The sequence below is a fragment of the Brachyhypopomus gauderio genome, chromosome 1 (genome assembly GCF_052324685.1).
Source record: "Brachyhypopomus gauderio isolate BG-103 chromosome 1, BGAUD_0.2, whole genome shotgun sequence".
NCBI lineage: Eukaryota > Metazoa > Chordata > Actinopteri > Gymnotiformes > Hypopomidae > Brachyhypopomus > Brachyhypopomus gauderio.
The window spans coordinates 37919151-37942735 of record NC_135211.1 but is presented as its reverse complement, the minus strand read 5'-3'; the positions used below and the strand labels follow the sequence as shown (position 1 = coordinate 37942735).

Genomic DNA, 23585 nt, shown 5'->3' with positions numbered 1-23585 from the left:
TTGAAAAGCTAAGAAATTATTTGGCGCAATTAGCTTGATGCTAATGTTATATAGGAAATCCCATATCATTGCTAGCGAAAATTAGCATGGTCGCGTTGCATCACTGCATCACTGATAAATGTTGTGATCTAAACAGCAGGCTGGAAAAGGAGAGGAAAAGACAGGAAAACAAATTCATGTGCTCTCTATCTATCTATCTATCTATCTATCTATATATATTTGTGTTAGAAGCATTTGATAGAAGCATTTGTGTTTCTGCTTGTTTGTGATCTAAACAGCAGGCTTGAATCTTGCTCTTTGTACATTTCTTATACTATCTATCTATCTATATTTGTGTTAGAAGCATTTGATAGAAGCATTTGTGTTTCTGCTTGTTTGTGATCTAAACAGCAGGCTTGAATCTTGCTCTTTGTACATTTCTTATTCTATCTATCTATCTATATTTGTGTTAGAAGCATTTGATAGAAGCATTTGTGTTTCTGCTTGTTTGTGATCTAAACAGCAGGCTTGAATCTTGCTCTTTGTACATTGCTTATACTATCTATCTATCTATCTATCTATCTATCTATCTATCTATCTATCTATATTTGTGTTAGAAGCATTTGATAGAAGCATTTGTGTTTCTGCTTGTTTGTGATCTAAACAGCAGGCTTGAATCTTGCTCTTTGTACATTTCTTATACTACCTCTCTATCTATCTATCTATCTATCTATCTATCTATCTATCTATCTATCTATCTATCTATATTTGTGTTAGAAGCATTTGTGTTTCTGCTTGTTTGTGATCTAAACAGCAGGCTTGAATCTTGCTCTTTGTACATTTCTTATACTATCTATCTATCTATCTATCTATCTATCTATCTATCTATCTATATTTGTGTTAGAAGCATTTGATAGAAGCATTTGTGTTTCTGCTTGTTTGTGATCTAAACAGCAGGCTTGAATCTTGCTCTTTGTACATTTCTTATACTACCTCTCTATCTATCTATCTATCTATCTATCTATCTATATTTGTGTTAGAAGCATTTGATAGAAGCATTTGTGTTTCTGCTTGTTTGTGATCTGTGATCTCTGTGATCAGAGACTTTCTGGGTGAGGCTGCTGCCTCAGTCTTGCTCTGTGAATTAACATAATAAAGGGTGATGTTTGGCTTTGCTAATTGCTGGCAAGAAGGAGAAGACGGAGGGGTGATGTCCTCAGAATCCTGAATTCTCAGGAGCTGTAGTGTTAAAAGTCAATAATAAAATGACGGTTTTCTCTCTTTGCTAGTTAGGTATTCAGTCATCCAATACAACATTATGCTACAGTCAATATAAACAAAGACAAAGTAAAATTAGCAGTGTGGCATCTTGGTAGTCTAACCTTGCTACAACCTTTTGCAGTATGGCTAAAGCCCACCAACTCCATGCCACCCAACATGCTAACAAACTCTTTTCAAACTAGAAATCACAGCCACATTAGAATTATTGACATTAATTCTACACTGACATTAGAATGGAAACATTATTTGACAAGATTCGATTAACCCACACAGTTTCCCTTATTGATGTTTCCGTAGTTTGAATTACTTGCCAATATAATGTTAACATTATTTATAGTGATCCTAGCAGACCTAGCAGTGGAGTGAGCAGGCAAAGTCATTTCACTAGCCTTACTGCAAAGCTCCTCTGACTACATAGTCACTTAACAAAACATTTAGGCTGCATACCGTAATATACTTCCTCAGGTGGGACGGTGAATTCTGGTATGCAGTGATATAGTTTGTTTTTGGCAAACAAAGCATGCATTTAAAACGATAGGAATGATTCATCCGTTCAGAAAACTGGAACATTTTGTCGAGATATGGCCATGGGTGCAAAAGAGCATGCCAGGGTTGCCAGCTCTCAGGCATTGAGAGTGAGACACATGCATTTGACCGTTTTCACACGCTCTCACGCCACAGTTCCGATATCTCACGCCGAAAAAAAATCTAGTTTATTTACCTCTGATCTATATCTATAGATAATACTACTAGGATAGCTTTTCTACATCTCCGCAACATTGCCAAATTAAGAAATGCATTATCACAGGATGATGCAGAAAAATTGGTGCACGCATTTGTTAGCTCTAGACTAGACTACTGCAATTCACTACTGTCAGGATGTTCAAATAGGAATCTAAATAAACTTCAAGTAGTTCAAAATGCCGCAGCTAGAGTTCTGACCAGAACTAGAAAATTTCAGCATATTAGACCAGTCCTATCAGCCCTGCATTGGCTCCCAGTTAAATTTCGTATTGATTTTAAAATTCTATTATTAGCATATAAAGCACTACACGGGCTTGCTCCTGAATACCTCCAGGAACTTATTTCCTACTATGAACCCCCACGTCAACTAAGATCACAGGGTGCTGGTCTGTTATTAGTTCCACAAATTAACAAGGTAACAGCAGGGGGAAGAGCCTTTTCTTATAAGGCCCCCCAGCTTTGGAATAATCTTCCTAAATGTGTCCGGGACTCTGACACAGTCACAATCTTTAAATCTAGGTTGAAAACCCACTTATTTAGTCTAGCGTTTGATAATTAATATCCCCCTTAGATAAAGGTACAGATCCAGGGGTTCATAGACGAAGGGTTTTATGGTAGACTGGGGTACTGGTGCTGTCATCCTGTCACTGCTCGTGGTCACTCAAGTTTGTTGACAGTGCAGTGGACGGATGCCATTGTCTCAGAATGCCCCCAAGCCTATGTTACCTTCTGGTTCTGCCTTTTTTTAGCTAGGCTGTAATAATTTAACTTAGTGCCGGAGTTGCTGCCACACTCCAGAAATGTTTATAATTTTACCTGTCCTGTATATGTCCTCATACAGAGCTAATTTTCCCCGTTTCATTTCTCCACATGGCTGCCCGCCTGCTTGAGGAATAATGAGATGAGGAGAGACAAGCGATCCATCCTGGCCGGCCACCTCCTGCCTAACCGGATGCCTACACCATGATGGACATTATTACATATTTTTCGGTCTAAATTGACATTATTGCATCTTTTACATTCTGTCTACATTCTGTCTATATTGTTGTTGTTGTCATGGTGACCGGTGTCGGCCAGAGGAGGATGGGTTCCCCCCCTGAGTCTTGGTTCCTCTCAAGGTTTCTTCCTCATGCAAAAAACTAGGGAGTTTTTCCTTGCCACTGTCGCCTTTGGCTTGCTCACTGGGGGCTAGGACTCGGCACTTGTAAAGCTGCTTTGTGACAACAACTGTTGTAAAAAGCGCTATATAAATAAAATTTGATTGATTGATTGATTGATCTATCAACCACCGGCGATCGCGATATAATACTTAATTTGTGTCCATTTTTCACCGCCCCGGTAACGTTCGCCACCCCCCGATCAACAATTTACACTCGCCACCAAGTCCAGGTTCAAATCTCCCTCCAAGCGATCTTGAAAAGTTGGCAACCCTGGCATGCTCCATCACCGCCGTCTCCGCTCATGTTGCTGTTATTTAGGAAAAGAATGACTAGCGACACCGAACTTGATTTTACACCTCACAGACACATCCTTAATTGCTGATAGGCTGTCACCTGTGAAAATACTATCGGGGGAGGGGAGGAGAGTTGTGTGTGGAAGTAACGAGAGCTGGACAGAAATGTAGTGGAGTGATAAGTACTGTATTTGTTATTCAACTGTAGTGAAGTGAAAGTCATAAGTATAAAAAAAAATCAACTTAAGTAAAGTACAAATACTCAAGAACTGTACTTAAGTACAGTACTTAAGTAAATGTACTTCGTTACTGCCCACCTCTGGTTGTGACCTATCGGGAGTGTAGTTTGACTACTTGGATGTTCGGGTATATGTTGGGAGGGTGGGTTTTGAGGGGGGTTTGGGGAATTTGTGTTTGCTTTTGTGTTTTTTGTTTTTGCATTTTTGTATGTTTTTGTCTCTCTCTTTCTTCTTCTTCTCTGTCCTGTTTCCTTCTCTTCTCTTTCCTACTCCTCCTTTCCCCCTTCCATATCCTCAATTTGCTGGCAAATTTCCAATCACTTTTTCCACTTCAGTTATATACAAATACTGAATCTAAATGACCACTCATACATCACAAGTGTTGCATAGTGGAGCCTACATTAAATTCCTGAGCTGGAACGTCAATGGCCTTAACAGTGTGATCAAGCGTTTGAGGGTCAATGCCCACTTGCAGTGTTTAAATGCAGACATTATGTTCCTACAGGAAACACATCTCAAAAGTGATGATCATCTTTGCTGTCTCAACTTGCCAAAGCGCCTTTCTGTCCCTGCTACCTCTGTTCAAGTGAGATGTGTTGATTTGAGGACTGAGCTGTGGTGGTGCTGTAAATGTCTCTGCATCATGCTCTTATTGGCCGCAGGTCCGTGTCTTATCAGTCACTCTCTTGCCATTTACCAAGAGTCATTTCCGCCGGGTACCCAAAATGCTGCAAACAAACGATTTGAAAGTGGCGGGGGCATCTTCAATATCTGTATTTTCCGACGTCATTCTGGCTGCTTGCTGGATCACAAATCTCGCGAGATCTTGTGACATGCGATCTGGTCACACCCCTACAAGTGACACCCAGAGGGCAGCTACATCAGTAGCTGAGAAGGTTTCTCCTTGAGCTGAGTTGAGTGCCGGGTGGGCGACTCCTCTTCTGAATTCACATGGCGTCAGGGGTGGTTACATGGGGTGTAATGGGGAGTGTTGATGGGGAGTGTTACCCTCGACTGGGAGGTCACAGGGTTGCCAACTCTCATGCATTGAGCGTGAGACACACGCATTTGACTGTCTTCACATGCTCTCACGCCACACTTCCGCCACACCACTGGCGATTGATCTATCGCGATATGATACTTAATTTGTGTCGATTTTACAGCCCGCCTGTAAACGATTTACGATTTAAGGACAATGTGCAGGGATGCTATCCAAAGAGAGAGCACTATGGGCCTGAAATTGTCAATTTCAGATATGGGTTTCATGTTGCGGATTTGAGATGTGGGAGGCAGAGGCAAGGAAACAGGCAGTGTCCAAGACACTGTTAAAAAGGGGGGAGGCTAGGAAAAAACTTCAAACTCTCCAGTTTTCTGAGTGTCTTACAGATCCCGACCTAGACGGATGTCCCAGACGCCCCTGACCCGCCGACGACACAAAGACAGAGTCAACGACCCCCCCTGAGTGCAGCAACTGCAGCAACCCAGGCTCCTTCCAACCCCCCTCCCCACCAGCGCTTCCTGAGATTTCACCACCACAGCATCCTGTGGAGATCAGACCAACGACATCATGCATCATGCAACCTAACACCACCGTTTCCTGAAACGTTGACACAGTGGGCCAGGCCAGAGGCAGTGCAAAGCAGAGCACAGGCTGCGCAGCCTACAAGACAAGACTGGACGCTCCCCTCTGAATCGAGGCCTCCACCACCGTACCACCCAGACTGGATGAATGCGCCAACAACACCACCTGAACGTGTGACCCATCAAGGGATGGAGGCAATGAAACAAAGCAGACCAACACTGGCAAATATATTTCAACTAGTGCTACTGGGTCAATGCACAGACTCTGAGCTTCTCCTTCGGTAATGAGACTGATATCATTTAATCTATTCCAGTTATAAAACATATTTCTCTGAAATTTGAGGGTGGCGCCCCTTTATAACAATTCATAATTAATCAATATTGCTACAGAGTTAAAATTCTAATCTGGTCTCTGTAAGAATACATGATATACAGTTGCATCATATTTCATGATCACCATATGAGCTTCTACATCTGTCTTCAACACTGGTGCTCTAATTCTCTATTAGATTATCTTCCTGTCAACACAAACAGGATGTAAATAAACCACTTTCACTTTCAGTTTACATGAAAACACGTGCAGGCAGTGGATAATGTTTCTTTCACTTTCCCTTTATAAGTAATCACGTGATTCAAGGAGCAGTATGAGACACAGCACGCAGAGCAGGACAAGTATAAAACTGGAGGTCAAGCTGGATTAACTGTAGACCTGCACACTGTACATGAAGTCTCCAGCTCTCCAAAAAATACCAGACGTGGTTGTGGTCTTCAGATAATTCTTAACAATCTAAATCAAATCCATCCTGCTTTTGTATAAATTGTAAATTGTTTTATATAAATTGGGATATTTAGCTTCAGATTTCTTCAAAGAAATAATTGGATAAAATGGGACAATCAGAATCATCACCAGCACCAACATCAACACCAACACCACGACCAGCAACACCAACACCACCTCCCAAACAAGGTGAGTAATCTGTTCTAGTCATATATTATACTGATTTTATACTGTTATAGTCATATATTATACTGTTATACTGTCTTTATACTGTTCTGTTTATACTGTTGCATACGGATTCTATGCTGTTATAGTTATATATTTTATTATATTTAACTATATATATATACACCAGAGGTGGGGACTCGAGTCACATGACTTGGACTCGAGTCAGACTCGAGTCATTAATATTAAGACTTTTGACTTGACTTGAAAAAATATTCAGAGACTTAGACTTGACTTGGACTTTTACACCAATAACTTGGGACTTGAATTGGACTTGAACCTGTTTACTTGCAAAGACTTGATTTTTTTTTACCCCAAATCTAAATTTTAAAACGCATATTAATATTTATAGTGTGCCCCATTAATTTCATTTCCGTCCTTCTGACGCAGACCGGTCCTCTGCTTTTCCACACGTGTGTGTGTGCGTGAGCTGCAGCACAACCAATCAAATGGGGGGGGGTTGGCGAACGTAAATTTTTACCGGGCGGGGTGTAAAATGTACACAAATTAAGTATTATATCGCGATCGATCGATCGCCAGTGGTTGGTGCCAGAGCGAACTAGTAACTCATTGAATCATAGATGTGGATCAGAGGTAAATAAACTAGATTTTTTTTCCGGCGTGAGAAATCGGATGTGTAGCGTGAAAGCGTGTGAAGACGGTCAAATGCGTGTCTCACGCTCAATGCGTGAGAGTTGTCAACCCTGGGTTCTGTATCTGAACTCGGGGAAGAGAGCCTCTCTCTGTCACCATCATAATATCCAGTTCTATCTCAACATGGATTGTGTATTTGAAAACATCTACGTCGAGAAAAAAATATATTGACAAAAGTGGAGCGAGTTTTCAGCTATGGGGACATCATTCATCGTGCACAAATGACATACAGACTTTTGGCCAGCAAATGCAATGCAGAATAGTTTACTGAAATGTCTAAAGTTGCAGATTCCTGTTAATTGTTCAGTTCTTATATATATATATATATTGTTTGTCTTGTGTCACTCACACATGTTCTCCAAGAAACCAGATAAGAGAAGAGAGGGAAAATGCTGTTATGGTTCTTTGTATTGTACTGTGAAAATATCAGCACTTTTTATTTGAACATGGAGTTCTACTTGTGACTTTTTCACAGAATATTTATTTCTGGAAAATTGTAGTTTAAAGTATGAATATTTTTGCAGCTAAGTTTAACAAATTGAACTGTGCAATAAAGAGGTGTAATTTTATTTTTTTTAAATACTTCGTGTTTTCAGTTGCACATGTTTTATCAAGATTTGAGGAGAATACAGATTTAAAAAAGAACGCATGTCTATTATTTACATTTAAAATATACCTGCAACATTGGTAAAAAAAAAAAAAAAAGACTCGAAAGGACTTGAAATTCCAAGTTTCAGACTTGGGACTTGACTTGACTGTTGCCTGTCTTGACTCGAGACTTGACTTGACTTGAGTGTCTTTGCTTGAGACTTGACTCGGGACTTGAGGTATAAAGACTTGGACTTACTTGAGACTTGCAAAACACTGACTTGGTCCCACCTCTGATATACACTGTATATGTTATATATGATTTTTAACTACCATCTGCTGAGAGCAACGTTGTCGTTGAATGTTCTTTTTTAACAAATTCTGGAATAGAGTCATAACAAAGCAGTATCAAACTCACATGGGCATATTTGCTAAACCTGTATCTATATTTCATTATTATATCATATTATGTTTATGTAATTTTTTAAGTTAACATGCATATGTATTTTGTGGTCAAATGCATCAAATGCAACTGGTTAGTCAGTTATAACACAGCAATCAAATGTTAAAGTAGGATGATTGCAGATTTCACTGTGAGTAGGACAGATCCACATTTACAGGAACACTTGCAGTTAACCACAAACAGGTATGAGGTAGCTTAGTACGTTATGCTAAATCAGCTGTGCCAATAACAACCAGTGTGAATAGGTGCCTTCATTTGTCAGTGTGGCCCAGATGACACTCACCACTGCAGACCTGATGCAAGCCTGCAGTTTAGGTGTAGTCTCTCATTTGCTAGATATATACACTCACACACACACACAGTGCTGCCGAAATTAATCATATCCCTGGTATAGTTTGACAAAGTTAAAGTAGAAGAGGCACAAGGATAAATTTGAACATGCCACTTTTTTGTTAAAATGTTCATTAATAGAAGTCCCAGAGAAGGGTCTTTCAACACTTCTACCATCGGAACCCAGAGAAGGGTCGAAAGAGCTGAAGGATTTTAGCTAACACCCTATTATCAGCTGCGAGCAGGCACTTTTGTTTTGTAAATAAGGCCATTATTGGCGCACCACAGGAGGGGGCATGCCTCAGCTCACAACTAATTGTTGTTTTTCATTGAGTTTAGCCATTTAGTTTCTAGTTAGTTCTATTCAGTTTATTGTATTTTATAATATAAAGGATATATATATATATATATATTGTATTTAGTTTAGTTTTATCTGAGCAACAAAGCACATACAATAAATTATTTTTTTATATTTTAAATAGAAAATTAGAAATTTTATATCAGGTACATGTGAGTAATGACCAGAAGCATTTGTGTCTAAGTCAGGAGGACTGAAATTTCAGCATGAGAAACATAGAAAAGAACAACTGTTATGTTTCCATGCTTTTTTATGTTCCATGCTTTTTATTATTGCCATAAATTTATACAAAAAATACAAGGAATAAAACAATTCCACACATATTTACAATAGGCTGCAGTGCAGGGCTGTGTGTGTGTGTGTGTGTGTGTGTGTGTGTGTGTGTGTGTGTGTGTGTGTGTGTGTGTGTGTGTGTGTGTGAGTGGCATGTCCTTCTTGTGTGACTAGCACTTCAGCAGTCACTCAGCAGTCTGTCAGAACATGCCTGGCACTGCCAGGGTATCTCCCTGGTACATTTGCCACACGTGTATCTGTAGCAGTCGACACATCTCACATTTGCACAATTGTTCATGAGTGTTCTCATCAGAGCATTCACATACAACTATCTACCCAGTCTGCCAGTCCCTCATTTGGGGAGAAAGCTGCAGTATTGTGGCTATTCCCACTTTAGTGACCCCATTTTGTTTCTCTTTCACTCAGACAATAAAATATTCCAATACAGTGAGGACATGCACCTAAGACGAAAATTTCAGACCCCTCCATGATTAAAAATTGTCTAAATTGTCTAAAGTGGGGAATAGCCACAATAGTGTAGCTTTCTCCCCAAATGAGGGAGTGGCAGACTGAGTGGATAATTGTATGTGAGTGCTCTGTTGAGAACATTTCAACTTTATTGTATATATTTCTAAACTTACATCATGTCCTCTGTAGCTTCTGCTCTCAGCCAGGCCCTCTGACTGCCTCTCTCACCTTATGCATGTCCCCTGCACAACAATGCAGCTGGGGGATGGGCAGACACATTCAGGACCAGCTTACACACTTTTGCATGACCTTTTTTGAGGTGGATCAACACAATTAATTTGGTAATTTTTTTCAAAAATTGTTATTTTGAACCCACTTATATTTTTTAGAAGAAAAACATTACTAACATTACTACATTTCTACCTGAGCCTGCCAAAAGCCAGTGCTGAGGTATTTTGGATCATGAGGCCATGAGGCCATCCTTTGTCATGCAGCCACTTCTAGGTAGACGGGGGGATGGGTGATAGTGTGAGCTATGTTGATCCATTGACTCAGACGGAGAAGAAAATACCCTTTCAGAAAAATCTGAACTTTAGCTATTTTGACCAATAATCATGTCACCTTATGCAGTGAGAAAACAATCCAAAATTAGTACAAAGGAGGCAGACTTGAGATGTTTTGGAATTATAGTTCAAATAATGTCTGTGTCAGTTTTATAATAAAGAGAAAGATGACTGTAGCCACCTACATGTGGATGAAAATTCATGTCACCACACATTTCACTTACTCTGTTGACTGAGAAGCAAGGATAGCAAAGGTTTCCAGTACACAGCAGGCTTTGGACATGATCCTGGAGGGGCCGTCGGCAGGTGGGGTTCCCTGGTCTTTCTCTGCCTGCCTCTGGGCTCTGGGGCCTTGCTAATAAGTACATTCCGTACATTTATCCTATGTTGCACTTACATAAACACACACACTCACACACACATACATCAGTCATTTGTGCTGTATGTCTTACTTTCTGCTCTTCATTTAGTAGCAGCAGTTGGTGAATCATTTGAGCTGTTTTTTCTGCTCTTCTGTCTTTTCCCTTTTTACTTTCTCTCCCCCTCTTTTCTCTCCTGTCCTGTATGGTTCACCTAACCCCAATTGTTTTTATCACTATTGTACTGTATTATACAGAATTGTTTTCTTTTGATCCTTACATGAAAACAAAGTTGTCCTCCAAAGGTGAAAGGGTGGAGGTGGGCCAAAAAAAAAAGTTTGAAAAGCCCATATGAAGCAATTTTCAAGCCTAGGGTCACAAACGTCACACACAACACATTGTTAGTTTTCAGAGAGTAGTGAAAATCTGTAGTAGTGAAATCTCTTTTGGTAAGATTTCCTAAATTTCCTATTTTTGTTTGCTGGTTATGGCTGTATTTGGAAGAGACACACTGCAAAATCTTGATCTTGATAAGTTAAAATTGCTCAATAATATTATTCTATTTCAAGTAGCTGAGGGTTTTTTGTATACATTTATGTAAAAACATTTTTACCTATTAGCAGTTTTTCAAAAGACAAAACTACTTAAAATAAGGTTAAAAATATCAGAGCCATTTTGACTAATTAATATGCCACTTAGATGCCATTATAATTCAAATATTATGTTTATTTCAACCTCTCACAAATCAAATCTCAAACATATGGTTCTGTAGATGAGGAGACTTCTTGCAAGAGATCTTGCACAGTCTCATGTGGCAGCCAAGGAGGTGCAAGCTTTCAGCAGCAACCACCCATACCTGACACACTCCTCATTTACATAACACTGGAGGCAAGTTCAGCTCTTCTCCCCCCTGCTGATTCCTCAGGCAATGGGCACTTTTGCAAATGAATGGATGTTAATTGGAGCCACCAGAGGTGTCAGTTTGGACTAAGGTTCTTTGGACCCTCTTTAGGGACTTCAGGGGGGTGGTTGAAATTTCAGGGACTTCTAGTGTTAAAATTGTTTCCAATTGCAATTCTGGGATAAGATATATACACCATAGTTATAATAAACAATATGCAACCATTTTAACTAATAACAAATGAAATTATCAAACCAATGTACAAGAAAATGAGTTATATTACTCACACAGTGCATGTCTTACATGTCCTTACAGCTGCCTTTTGTGTTTCAGAATTTGATACAGCATGGAGGAAAACACCTTGGGAGTAAGTAGTGGACATTTTCTTTTGTGATTAAGAGGAGAAGATTCAGATCATTGTTGTCAGCGTTATAACTCCAGCTAGAATATGGTTAAAAACAAACTTTTGAACAATCACTTACATCTTTATTTCAATCTGTAAGATCTGTCCTGCCACAAATTTGTTGTGTGCGTGAAATTTTTTAAAGCTGTAAAGTGGATGTGATGAACACTTCATGGAACACTTTAAGTTTTGGGGTCCCCCAATCACACACTCATGACCTCTCCCTGTGTGAACTGCATCGGTCACTACTTTCTTTTATATGCAATGTTTTTAGAGTTGGCTTTAGTGACTGGCAAAGTTGCTTTGAATGTTGTTGTTTGTCGGTTTCAATAGTTCTTTTCTAGCATTTAAAAAGTAGAATATGAACTTTTCCATACAAAGACATTGTGACGGGTAGGGTGAGCAACTAAAAAGGAAGCGATCACGCCAAGTCTCAGGGAAAGAGGATGGTTTAATTGAAAGTGCGCAAACCAAAAACCCGTGACATAGATCCAGATTAAGGAAATAATAACCAGCAGTCAACTGGTACACAGACAAGACATATATAGACGAACAAACCACCCTCAGGTGAGACGGATCACGGGTCCCGCCCACCTGAGGGACGAACATCACGTGACCAAAACAGGACAGCTGCCGCTGTAAACGGGGGCGACCGGCAGGGGGCCGCCCCACAACGTGACAGACATGTACTGTAGATCAATATCATAAATGCTTTTTAAACTAAGCAACTCTTGGTCAAGTATTAGACCAACTGACACTTTTAGACTGAAATGGTAACGTCTGTTTTACTTAATGTAATAGTGTTCCAGTGTGAATTAAGACTAATAATAATATTAGAGTCTAATATTTCATTATCACCATATCAGCTTTTAGATCTGCCTAATTCTCTTTATATTCTTTTGTTATCAATACACGCAGCCTGTAAATAGGTTTCTTTCACTTTCCATTTACTAGAAATCACATTTCGCAGGCATAGAATTCTGTACATTTCTTTTACTTTCCCTTTATATGTCATCACATGGCTCAGGCATGCAGGGAATGACAGGTATAAAGCTGGTATACAGCTTGACAGGCTGGTATAACTGTAACAGAAGGATGTAACAGGGTGACAGAAGGGAGTAACGGGGTGACATCTCAAACAACATATATATATAAGTTGTTTATATATATATATATATATATATGTTTATTATATATATATATAGTAGACAGAGGAGCAGAGTGCTCAGAACTCGGTGGGCTTTAACGGGAATCACAGTGATGAGGGACAGGTGCGAGTGATAATGAGAGGTGATCAGTAGTGATCAGTAGTTGATCAGAGGTGATCAGTAGTGAACTAGTAGGCGGGGGATTGTGATTTGGGGAGTGCACGAGAGAGTGTTGTGAAGTACATGTAGTCTGCAGCTCTTCAAAAACAAATCCAGACGTTTGGTGTTCAGAAAATTTATTAATATAAATCGAAAACCGTCCTGGTCTTATGTAAATAAATTAGGGTATTTATACTATGATTAATTTAAAGAAATGATTTGATAAAATAGGACAATCAGAATCCTAAACACAAATACCACCACCAGCACCACCTGAGCACTGGGGCATATGTACTGGGCACTGGGGCATAATTATCACAAAATCATGAATTGCAATATTAAACTCAAATGGGCTTCTTTCCTGAAACTTCATCTTAGGTGTCTTCCAGGCCAATTAGTAGAAGACAGCACCATGTTTGATCATTCATAACAACCTGTGTCTATATTTTATTCTCACCTATAATTTCTTGTTTTATTTTCTTTAATTCTTAATTCTTTATATACTTATAGTTAAAGAAATATAATCCAGATGTGTAACAGGCCCCTCATTCCTCACCAGCATGAGTGTGAACCCTAATAAAGGATGTTATCCTGCGGTGTGTGTGGTGTAGCTTTATGAAACCAGTAGCCATGTAGTGTTACCACTCTTACCATCTGCTTTTTTCAGAGGCAAAATAAACTTAGAAAGGAAACTCAGAGAATTCAGTCTCAGCCACCCAGATGTTGATCATATAAGGATTCTGATTGTTGGAGAGGTTGGAGTAGGAAAGTCCAGCTTCATAAATTCAGTCAATAATGCTTTCCAAGGACGGATCACCTGTGAGGCTCTTACTGCTACCACATCTGGCTCAAGTTTCACAAAAATAGTAAGTACATTAATGGTTTTCTTGTTTTTCTACTTACAAAGAATTCTAAACAAAGAATGTACAGGGGTTGGACAATGAAACTGAAACACATCATTTTAGTGTGGGAGGTTTGATGGCTAAATTGGACCTGCCTGGTGGCCAATCTTCATTAATTGCACATTGCACCAGTAAGAGAGGAGTGTGAAGGTTCAATTAGCAGGGTAAGAGCAGTTTGCTCAAAATATTGCAAAGCGCACAACATTATGGGTGACATACCAGAGTTCAAAAGAGGACAAATTGTTGGTGCACATCTTACTGGCGCATCTGTGACCAAGATAGCAAGTGTTTGTGATGTATCAAGAGCCACAGTATTCAGGGTAATGTCAGCATACCACCAAGAAGGACGAACCACATGCAACAGGATTAATTGTGGACGCAAGAGGAAGCTGTCTGAATGGGATGTTCGGGTGCTAATCTTGATTGTAACCAAAAAACATAAAACCACGGCTGCCCAAATCACGGCAGAATTAAATGTGCACCTCAACTCTCCTGTTTCCACCAAAACTGTCCGTCCACAGCGTCAATATACACAGCCAGGCTGCTACAGCCAAACCTTTGGTCACTTGTACTAATGACATACGTCACTTTCGATGGTACAAGGAGCTCAAATCTTGGGCTGTGGACAATGTGAAACATGTATTGTTCTCTGATGAGTTCAAGTTTACTGTTCTCCCCACATCCGGGGGAGTTTTGGTGTGGAGAAGCCCTAAGGAAGCGTACCACCCAGACTGTTGACCAGAGTAAAGCATGGGGGTGGATCAGTGATGGTTTGGGCTGCCATATCATGGCATTCTCTTGGCTCAAAACTTGTGTTAGATGGTCGCGTCCCTGCCAAAATTTTGCTCATATTTTGTGTTTGCTGAGCCTCAAAAGTGTTCCATTTGTGTATGTTCCAAACTCAATGATCTCATCCTGGGATCTTGCCTTTCCTGACACATTATACTTCTGTGTTTGTTTTTTTAGTTTAAAACCCACTTTATTGATGGAGGGGCTGGTTCTGCTTTGCCTTTTGTCTTCAATGACATCATGGGACTGGAATCATCAGATGGTTGTGGTGCACCTGTAGGTGACATCATCAAAGCCCTGGAAGGTTTTGTGAAGGAAGGATACAAAGTGAGGAGACATCCAAGACATACAACACCTTTAATGACATACAACACCTTTAATGACATACAACACCATCAATGACACAGTACCTTTAATGACATACAATACCTTTAATGACATACAACACCTTTAATGACATACAACACCTTTAATGACATACAACACATTTAATGACATACAACACCTTTAATGACATACAACACATTTAATGACATACAACACATTTAATGATATACAACACATTTAATGACATACAATACCTTTAATGACATACAACACCTTTAATGACATACAACACATTTAATGACATACAACACATTTAATGATATACAACACATTTAATGACATACACCTTTAATGACATACAATACATTTAATGACATACAACACCTTTAATGACATACAACATCTTTAATGACATACAATACCTTTAATGACATACAACACCTTTAATGACATACAACACATTTAATGACATACAACACCTTTAATGACATACAACACCTTTAATGACATACAACACATTTAATGACATACAACACATTTAATGATATACAACACATTTAATGACATACAACACCTTTAATGACATACAACACCTTTAATGACATACAACACATTTAATGACATACAACACATTTAATGATATACAACACATTTAATGACATACAACACATTTAATGACATACAACACATTTAATGACATACAACACCTTTAATGACATACAACACCTTTATTGACATTCAATACCTTTAATGACATACAACACCTTTAATGACATACAACACATTTAATGACATACAACACCTTTAATGACATACAACACATTTAATGACATACAACACCTTTAATGACATACAAAACATTTAATGATATACAACACATTTAATGACATACAATCCCTTTAATGACATACATCACCTTTAATGACATACAACACATTTAATGACATACAACACCTTTAATGACATACAATCCCTTTAATGACATACAATACCTTTAATGACATACAACACCTTTAATGACATACAATACCTTTAATGACATACACCACATTTAATGACATACCACACCTTTAATGACATACAACACATTTAATGACATACGATCCCTTTAATGACATACACCTTTAATGACATACAATACATTTAATGACATACAACACCTTTAATGACATACAACATCTTTAATGACATACAATACCTTTAATGACATACAACACCTTTAATGACATACAACACATTTAATGACATACAACACCTTTAATGACATACAACACCTTTAATGACATACAACACATTTAATGACATACAACACATTTAATGATATACAACACATTTAATGACATACAACACCTTTAATGACATACAACACCTTTAATGACATACAACACATTTAATGACATACAACACATTTAATGATATACAACACATTTAATGACATACAACACATTTAATGACATACAACACATTTAATGACATACAACACCTTTAATGACATACAACACCTTTATTGACATTCAATACCTTTAATGACATACAACACCTTTAATGACATACAACACATTTAATGACATACAACACCTTTAATGACATACAACACATTTAATGACATACAACACCTTTAATGACATACAAAACATTTAATGATATACAACACATTTAATGACATACAATCCCTTTAATGACATACAACACCTTTAATGACATACAACACATTTAATGACATACAACACCTTTAATGACATACAATCCCTTTAATGACATACAATACCTTTAATGACATACAACACCTTTAATGACATACAATACCTTTAATGACATACACCACATTTAATGACATACCACACCTTTAATGACATACAACACATTTAATGACATACGATCCCTTTAATGACATACACCTTTAATGACATACAATACATTTAATGACATACAACACCTTTAATGACATACAATATCTTTAATGACATACAATACCTTTAATGACATACAACACATTTAATGACATACAACACCTTTAATGACATACAACACATTTAATGACCTACAACACAACACATTTAATGACATACAACACCTTTAATGACATACAACACATTTAATGACATACAATATCTTTAATGACATACACCTTTAATGACATACAACACCTTTAATGACATACAATACATTTAATGACATACAACACATTTAATGATATACAACACCTTTAATGACATACAACACATTTAATGACATACAACACCTTTAATGACATACAACACATTTAATGACCTACAACACAACACATTTAATGACATACAACACCTTTAATGACATACAACACATTTAATGACATACAATATCTTTAATGACATACAACACATTTAATGACATACAACACCTTTGACATTTTGTCAAAGTTTTTGTTTTTCTGTTGGGTTTTTTTTTTTTTGCAGTAATACAATTATAACAATTTCTGGTAATTACATTCACCTTAAACAATAACAAGAAGGGGCTTACATGGTCAATAACTTGAATATACATAAACCCAGTAAAAATGTGACTAATATTTGGTCTTTCTTCCACTCATTCAGTTTAATCCTGCAAATCCTTTAACCTCAAAGGACCATGACTACAAACATAACCCCAGTACTGGTGATCAGACCTACTGCCTGGTCAACATCATGGCAGCAGACAAAGTATCATTTATGAAAGACGACGTACTGAAAAAGATGAGAGATATCCGTGAGAAGGCAACTGAACTGGGTAGGTAGGAAAGTTATTAATGGGAAAAATTGAATTAATGGATAGCAATATGAAATGAGTGCCATAATTAAAGTCCACATTAAAAGTTTATGTTGATATTAAATGAAAAGGGTGATCTGAAGCAGAGACAACAAACCTTTATTGTGCTGGTTCTTAAACCATCACTGGAGGTACGTGTCCTCCCCCTAGTGGTGTGTAGTTTAGAGCATATTATGATGATAACTTTTGTTGATGTCACAAGCTTACATAAATTCATGTTATTCAGATATGCCTCAAATAATCATCATGACACGAGTGGATGAAGCATGTCCACTGGTTAAAAAGGATTTACGGAAGGTCTACACCAGCAAGAAGATTAAAGAGAAGGTAATTTTTTTATTTGTCTCATATTGTGTAGGTTCCTCTCAGGCCACCAAAACAGCTCTGACTCACTGAGACATGAATTACACACAATGTCTGTAGGTGTTCTGAAGTTAATGGCACCAATACATTAGCAACAGATCTTCTGAATACAGTAAGTTGTGAGATGAGTCCTCTGTTGATCTGACCCTTTTCCAGTATTCTCTCAGACGCTTGATCAGCTTGAGATTTTGGAAATCTTGAGGCCAACTGAACGCCTTGAACACTATATCATGATCCTCAAATTCCTGACCATTTTTTGCAGTGTGCAAGCAAAATGCTTCTGAATTTTGGAAGGACGAACTGGTTCAGAAACACTTTGGCTCAATGTGCTTGCACAACTATCTGAAACGTCCTGTTTCTCTGGACACTTTGTATAATTTGTCATTATTCTAGGGAACACGACAATAACACATCAATGAGTAACACTCAATAAATAAAATATTTCAATTGAAAATCTTACTACATAGTGGAATGAGTTGAGACAAAATAATATAAAAATTATCAATGTAAATCTGTAATGCAGCTTGCGCTGCGGAGCAGGGAGGCGGACACAAACGCTGAGGAGAGCGAGATTTATTAAAGGAAATTCCAAAGACGTAGTCGACATAACAGGCGTGGGTCAAAACGGGAGGGCAATCAGAACATGAAATATGGACAGACATGACAGAACACAACAAGGAAGACTCACGGAACAGCAGCAATACGGCAAAACACAGAGAAAACAAAAAGACAGATACAGACATGGGAGACACAGGGACTTTTGTACACAGAACTAAACAAGGACCAGGTGACAGCACTGATGACATGGGCGTGGAAGACAATGGGAAGCCGGGCAACAGACGAGCAGGGCGGGATCAACGGGCAAGAAACACAGCCAGGAGAAGCGTCTCCAGACACTGTCATGTGCTCAGTGTGAACCTGCTCTCATCTGTGGTGTGGTGACCGTGGTGAATCTGCCAGTCTTGTGTTCTCTGGTCAGTCGTCCTCCATGGTGTTGGGCTCCAGTTGTGCTACGACCCTCATGGAGTCTGTTTATGACGGTTTGAGTAGAAACATGGATATTAGTGGCCTGCTCGAGGTCATTTTGCAGGGCTCTGGCACTGCTCCTCCTGTTCCTCCTTACACAAAGGAGGAGTTAGTGGTCCTGCTGCTGGGTTGTTGTCCTCCTACGGCCCCCTCCATGTCTCCTGGTATCTGCTCCATGTTCTGGACACTGAGCCAGAAAGGATGACAACAGAGAAAAGGTCTGTGGTCACCACCTGCAGAACCACCCCTTTATAGGGGGTGTAATATAAATATAATATATGAATGAATCAACTTGTATAGCGCCTTTCTAGAACCCAAGGTCGCTTTACAATTTTAATACAGATACAACTCAAACACCCAATCACACACCGGCGAGAAGCGGCAGCCGATTACGCACAGCGTACTCTCAACCAGGATCCACAGCCCCCTGGGGGACTGAATGAGGTGCAAGGAGGGGAGAGAGGACAGACCCTAGTGACAGACCACCATCCACCACTGGGCATACAAGCACACACACTCACACAACTGCTTTTTTTTAATGGACATGAAGAGACATAGACACACAGGGAGAATTTGTCAGAGAATCAGGGAATGCCAATTCACCTAACCTCCATGATTTTGGACAGTGTGAGACCCCGGAGGAAACCCACACAGACACGGGGAGAACATGGAAACTTCACTCAGATAGGGACTTGAACCCAAGACCCCAGTGCTGAGAGGCAAACGTGCTAACCACCAAGCCACCGTGTTGCCGACAAATATATATATATATATATTCATATTATTGATCTTTTCTTTCAGATGCAAGTGTGCAGTAATAACCTGGGTATCCCCATGAACTACATCTTCCCTGTGAAGAACTACCATGAGGAGATTGATACAGATGATGACATGGATGTCCTGATTCTCAAGGCTCTTGACCAAATTGTGAACATAGCCAATGATGCACTGAAGAAAAAACATATTCCCATTAAGTCTGAATGAGCATGGATTTGGTATTTGAGATTCCATAGCCTCATAACCAGTCCTGCTAACAATATGTTACATTTTATTTTAAAGGGAAATTAAATGTAGTAACTACAACTACTTCATAAAAGACAACAAATATTTCATGGGATACATCTTAAACTATATATAATTATGTGTCTTAAGTACAAAATCAATTTAATAAAACTGATTATCTGATTCAGTAAAATCCTATAAACCTTCTTTCATTTCCCAGTGTTTCATTTATTTCCTTGTATAGACTCAAACTTGAGGGAACCTAGTAGTGAACCTTGTGGGCATCACATTTCCTATATGGACTCCCAGCATGCAGCAGTCACAGAACCCTCCATCACTCAACCTGGCTCCACCAATAGTAGACCCGCATCTACTGATTGCTGACAATTCACACCTGTTCACTAGGGCTGTGAATCTTTGGGAATCCCATAATTCGATTCAAAACTATTCTCACGAACTACTCCAGCCTGCTGTCATGAGTACATTTATAAAGATTTTATAATTGTAAAGGTTTTATCAACCTATTGCAATAATGTAAACACACAAAGGTAAATCCAAGACATGTCTGATTTATTTATGCTTGCATGCATTTTTTAAACTTGTACAAACACAACACAATATCTTTGAGACTGACACTCAAGCTACTTGAACTGTTCACGGTTATCAGAATACATAAAAGTAATAAATGTAAATAAATAGTAAAAATAATGTAAATGAATAAAATTGGTAGGCTTAGGCTAGCTACCATAACTTGCCACCACTCAAAACTTAAATTATTCAAAAATACTGTTCTTTCTGTAAAAACAACAAATTGCTTTGTACAAGAACTAGGCTTAAGCTACACTGTAAAAAGTGTATTTGAGCAGGAGTTCAAATAATGTAATTTTTTGAGTCAGTTTTATTCAGTTTCCTGCTTTAGTGATGCTAATCTAATTTTGTGGATTGTATCAACTTAAAAATGACACCATGTTACCACAACCTGCGATTCTCAGTTCAGTAAAAGCATGTCAATTAAGTTTCTTTTGTGCGTCTGACATCATAACGTTAACGCCATGACGTCCATGTAATTTCTAGATTTTACCCCCGCAATTTTTGTACCGTGACTCGAAAAGAAGGTACGTCTAATACAAGACAAAAACAATATTTTTGTATTAATATGTAAAATTAGATGTAAAATGATGCATGCCGATTTTTGTTTACATTGTATTGTTTGCGTGAAAACTTGCTCAACCAAACCAGATATAGGGTTGCCAACTTTTCAAGATTGCTTGGAGTGAGATTTGAACCTGGAGGGGGTAGCGAGTTGATGACGGGGTGGCAAATGTAAATTGTTACCGGGGCGGTGTAAAATGGACACACATTAAGTATTATATCGCATTGAGTAGGATCTGCCTCATCCGTCTGTAATTCTGTGTTGACTGTGCCTGTAACGATGTTAACCTTGTGCAGTTTGGGGGGGGGGTTGGCAGGGTAGTGTCGGGCCAATGGAGGGTGCCAGAGGGTGACGTCATTACCCATGAGCCCTTGCGGCTCCGGCCCTGTTGTGCGTATTATGTGGTGTTTATGTCTGTATAGTGTTATTAATGATTATTATTGTGTGTTATTAGTTAAGTCACCCCGGTTCATTTTTTTATGTGCATTATCTTAGTTCCCCCTCCATGTATGTGTAACGTTGCCGTCTTCATGACCTCCCCATGTGTTTCATGTGCAAGGCCAAGGTAATTTAGGTCTCAAGTTGTATGAATTGTGCCTGTGGGTGCTGGTTTTATTGAAAGTGAAGAATAAAACCTCCGTTCTGTGTGTTAATGGACTTGTCTGCAGCGTTTTTCTCCCAAGTCACAATGTTGTATGACTGTTATGCAGTTTGGACATATTTGTTTAAAATAAAATGATCCGAATGATACATTTTAAGTGCATAGTATGCTTTAATGTTATTAGTTACATTACATTTTATTTCTTTCAGCTAACCTAAAATTGTAATTGTTTGGAGCTAATTACAATTAGATTTAACAAACTAAAATAACACAGGGTAAATACAAAGCTTACCTTTCCTGAAACTGTACTGTTGAGTTGTGAAGGACCGGTATTTGACTTTTCAGTAACGCTAATAATTGAATTGGAAAACTGGGAAAAGTTAAGTTGACTTGCCTTAAAATTAATTCGTATTAATGCAAATTGTTCATTTGAAAATAATTAGATTGTTAAGCTCATCTAACTTAAAAAAATATGTTCATCTAACATGTTAACTTGATTTGAAGAAACTTAAAATTCATTTGCGTGTTACCAATTGAAGTAATTTTTTTAAGTTGTTCCAACAATTCACTTTTTACAGTGTAACTGACTATTTCTGAGAACATGCCACTTCCAGAAATACAATTACACTTAACAAATCTTGTTAAGTTTCCTTAACAAATCACAAAAATAAAAAATATATGTTTAATAAATCAAGGGGCGGGTGTGACGCAAACGCAAAATAAGGGTGATTTATTCAAAACACAGGTAACGGATTAAACAAAGGAAGACAACGACATATAGGTAAGTAGACTACGAAGAACATGTGGGTAACAACACAGAGAACCTACAAGGATGATGAAATAGACCAAGTACAAACGTGCCACAACAGACTTCTATACATATAACTAGAACACAACTTAAACAGGACAGGTACACTCTCACAATACTACACACGAACAAGGAGCGGAAGAGACACACTACAATAAACCAAACTACCAGGGAAACAACTAGCGAGGAGTAAACTATACAGGGTTCCCACACCTTGGTTAACATCAAATTCAAGGACCTTTCAATGACTTTCCAGGACCAACTTCCTCAAATTCAAGGACTGCACCTGGCACTATTTACCTACTGTTACCCCTGAATATGTTGTCAAAATGATGTTAATTCAATGCAAATTCAAAAGACTGAATGCCATTTCAAGCCATGCATCCTGAAATGTTCTGCGCATGACATTAAGCGCTGATTAATCGAAAACTTATTTCACACTCAACATGACTGGCAATTTAGCAGTGGACCTGTGAGAAGGTGACATTCACGTAAAGCAGCTACACATACGTTAACTACATACAGGAAACACTAGCTTTCCGTGCTGAACAAACAAATTTCTCTACAGGAGAATGACCAAACTTTTGCAAAGTAAAAGTCAGCATAGGACCTGTAGAATCAATATAATTTTAAATGAACTTGTGCTGGCAAAATAATGACACGTTGACAGTAGACAAATAATAATAACAATAATACACATATGCATATACACATACGGTACATACATAAAACAGAGGAGCAAAGCCATATTATTCCTTGACTGCGGTCTTCATCCATGTGAAATTTCAAACAACCCCAAATATTCAAGGACTTTCAAGGACGGCTGTCATTTATGCCTGTTTTCAAAAACTTTCCAGGGCCTTGAACTTTATTTTTTCAGATT

At 38.4% G+C, this 23585-nt stretch overlaps 1 protein-coding gene across 1 annotated transcript; it reads left to right on the top strand.

Annotated features, from left to right (window-relative positions):
* Positions 1-5897: 5897 nt before the first annotated feature.
* Positions 5898-21911, top strand: LOC143519554 (interferon-induced protein 44-like). The gene is made up of 7 exons (XM_077013135.1): positions 5898-6244; positions 11571-11604; positions 13615-13813; positions 14816-14965; positions 17539-17710; positions 17976-18076; positions 19940-21911. The coding sequence occupies exons 1-7, from the start codon at positions 6163-6165 to the stop codon at positions 20120-20122; spliced, it is 921 nt and encodes a 306-aa protein (XP_076869250.1). The 5' UTR covers positions 5898-6162; the 3' UTR covers positions 20123-21911.
* Positions 21912-23585: the final 1674 nt, after the last annotated feature.

Excerpts from the sequence above, each read along its gene's own strand:
- LOC143519554 (XM_077013135.1), top strand. The coding sequence starts at position 6,163 with ATGGGACAATCAGAATCATCACCAGCACCAACATCAACACCAACACCA. Across the intron at positions 11,605-13,614 it reads TGGAGGAAAACACCTTGGGA|AGGCAAAATAAACTTAGAAA; the intron begins GTAAGTAGTGGA and ends TGCTTTTTTCAG. Across the intron at positions 14,966-17,538 it reads TTGTGAAGGAAGGATACAAA|TTTAATCCTGCAAATCCTTT; the intron begins GTGAGGAGACAT and ends CCACTCATTCAG.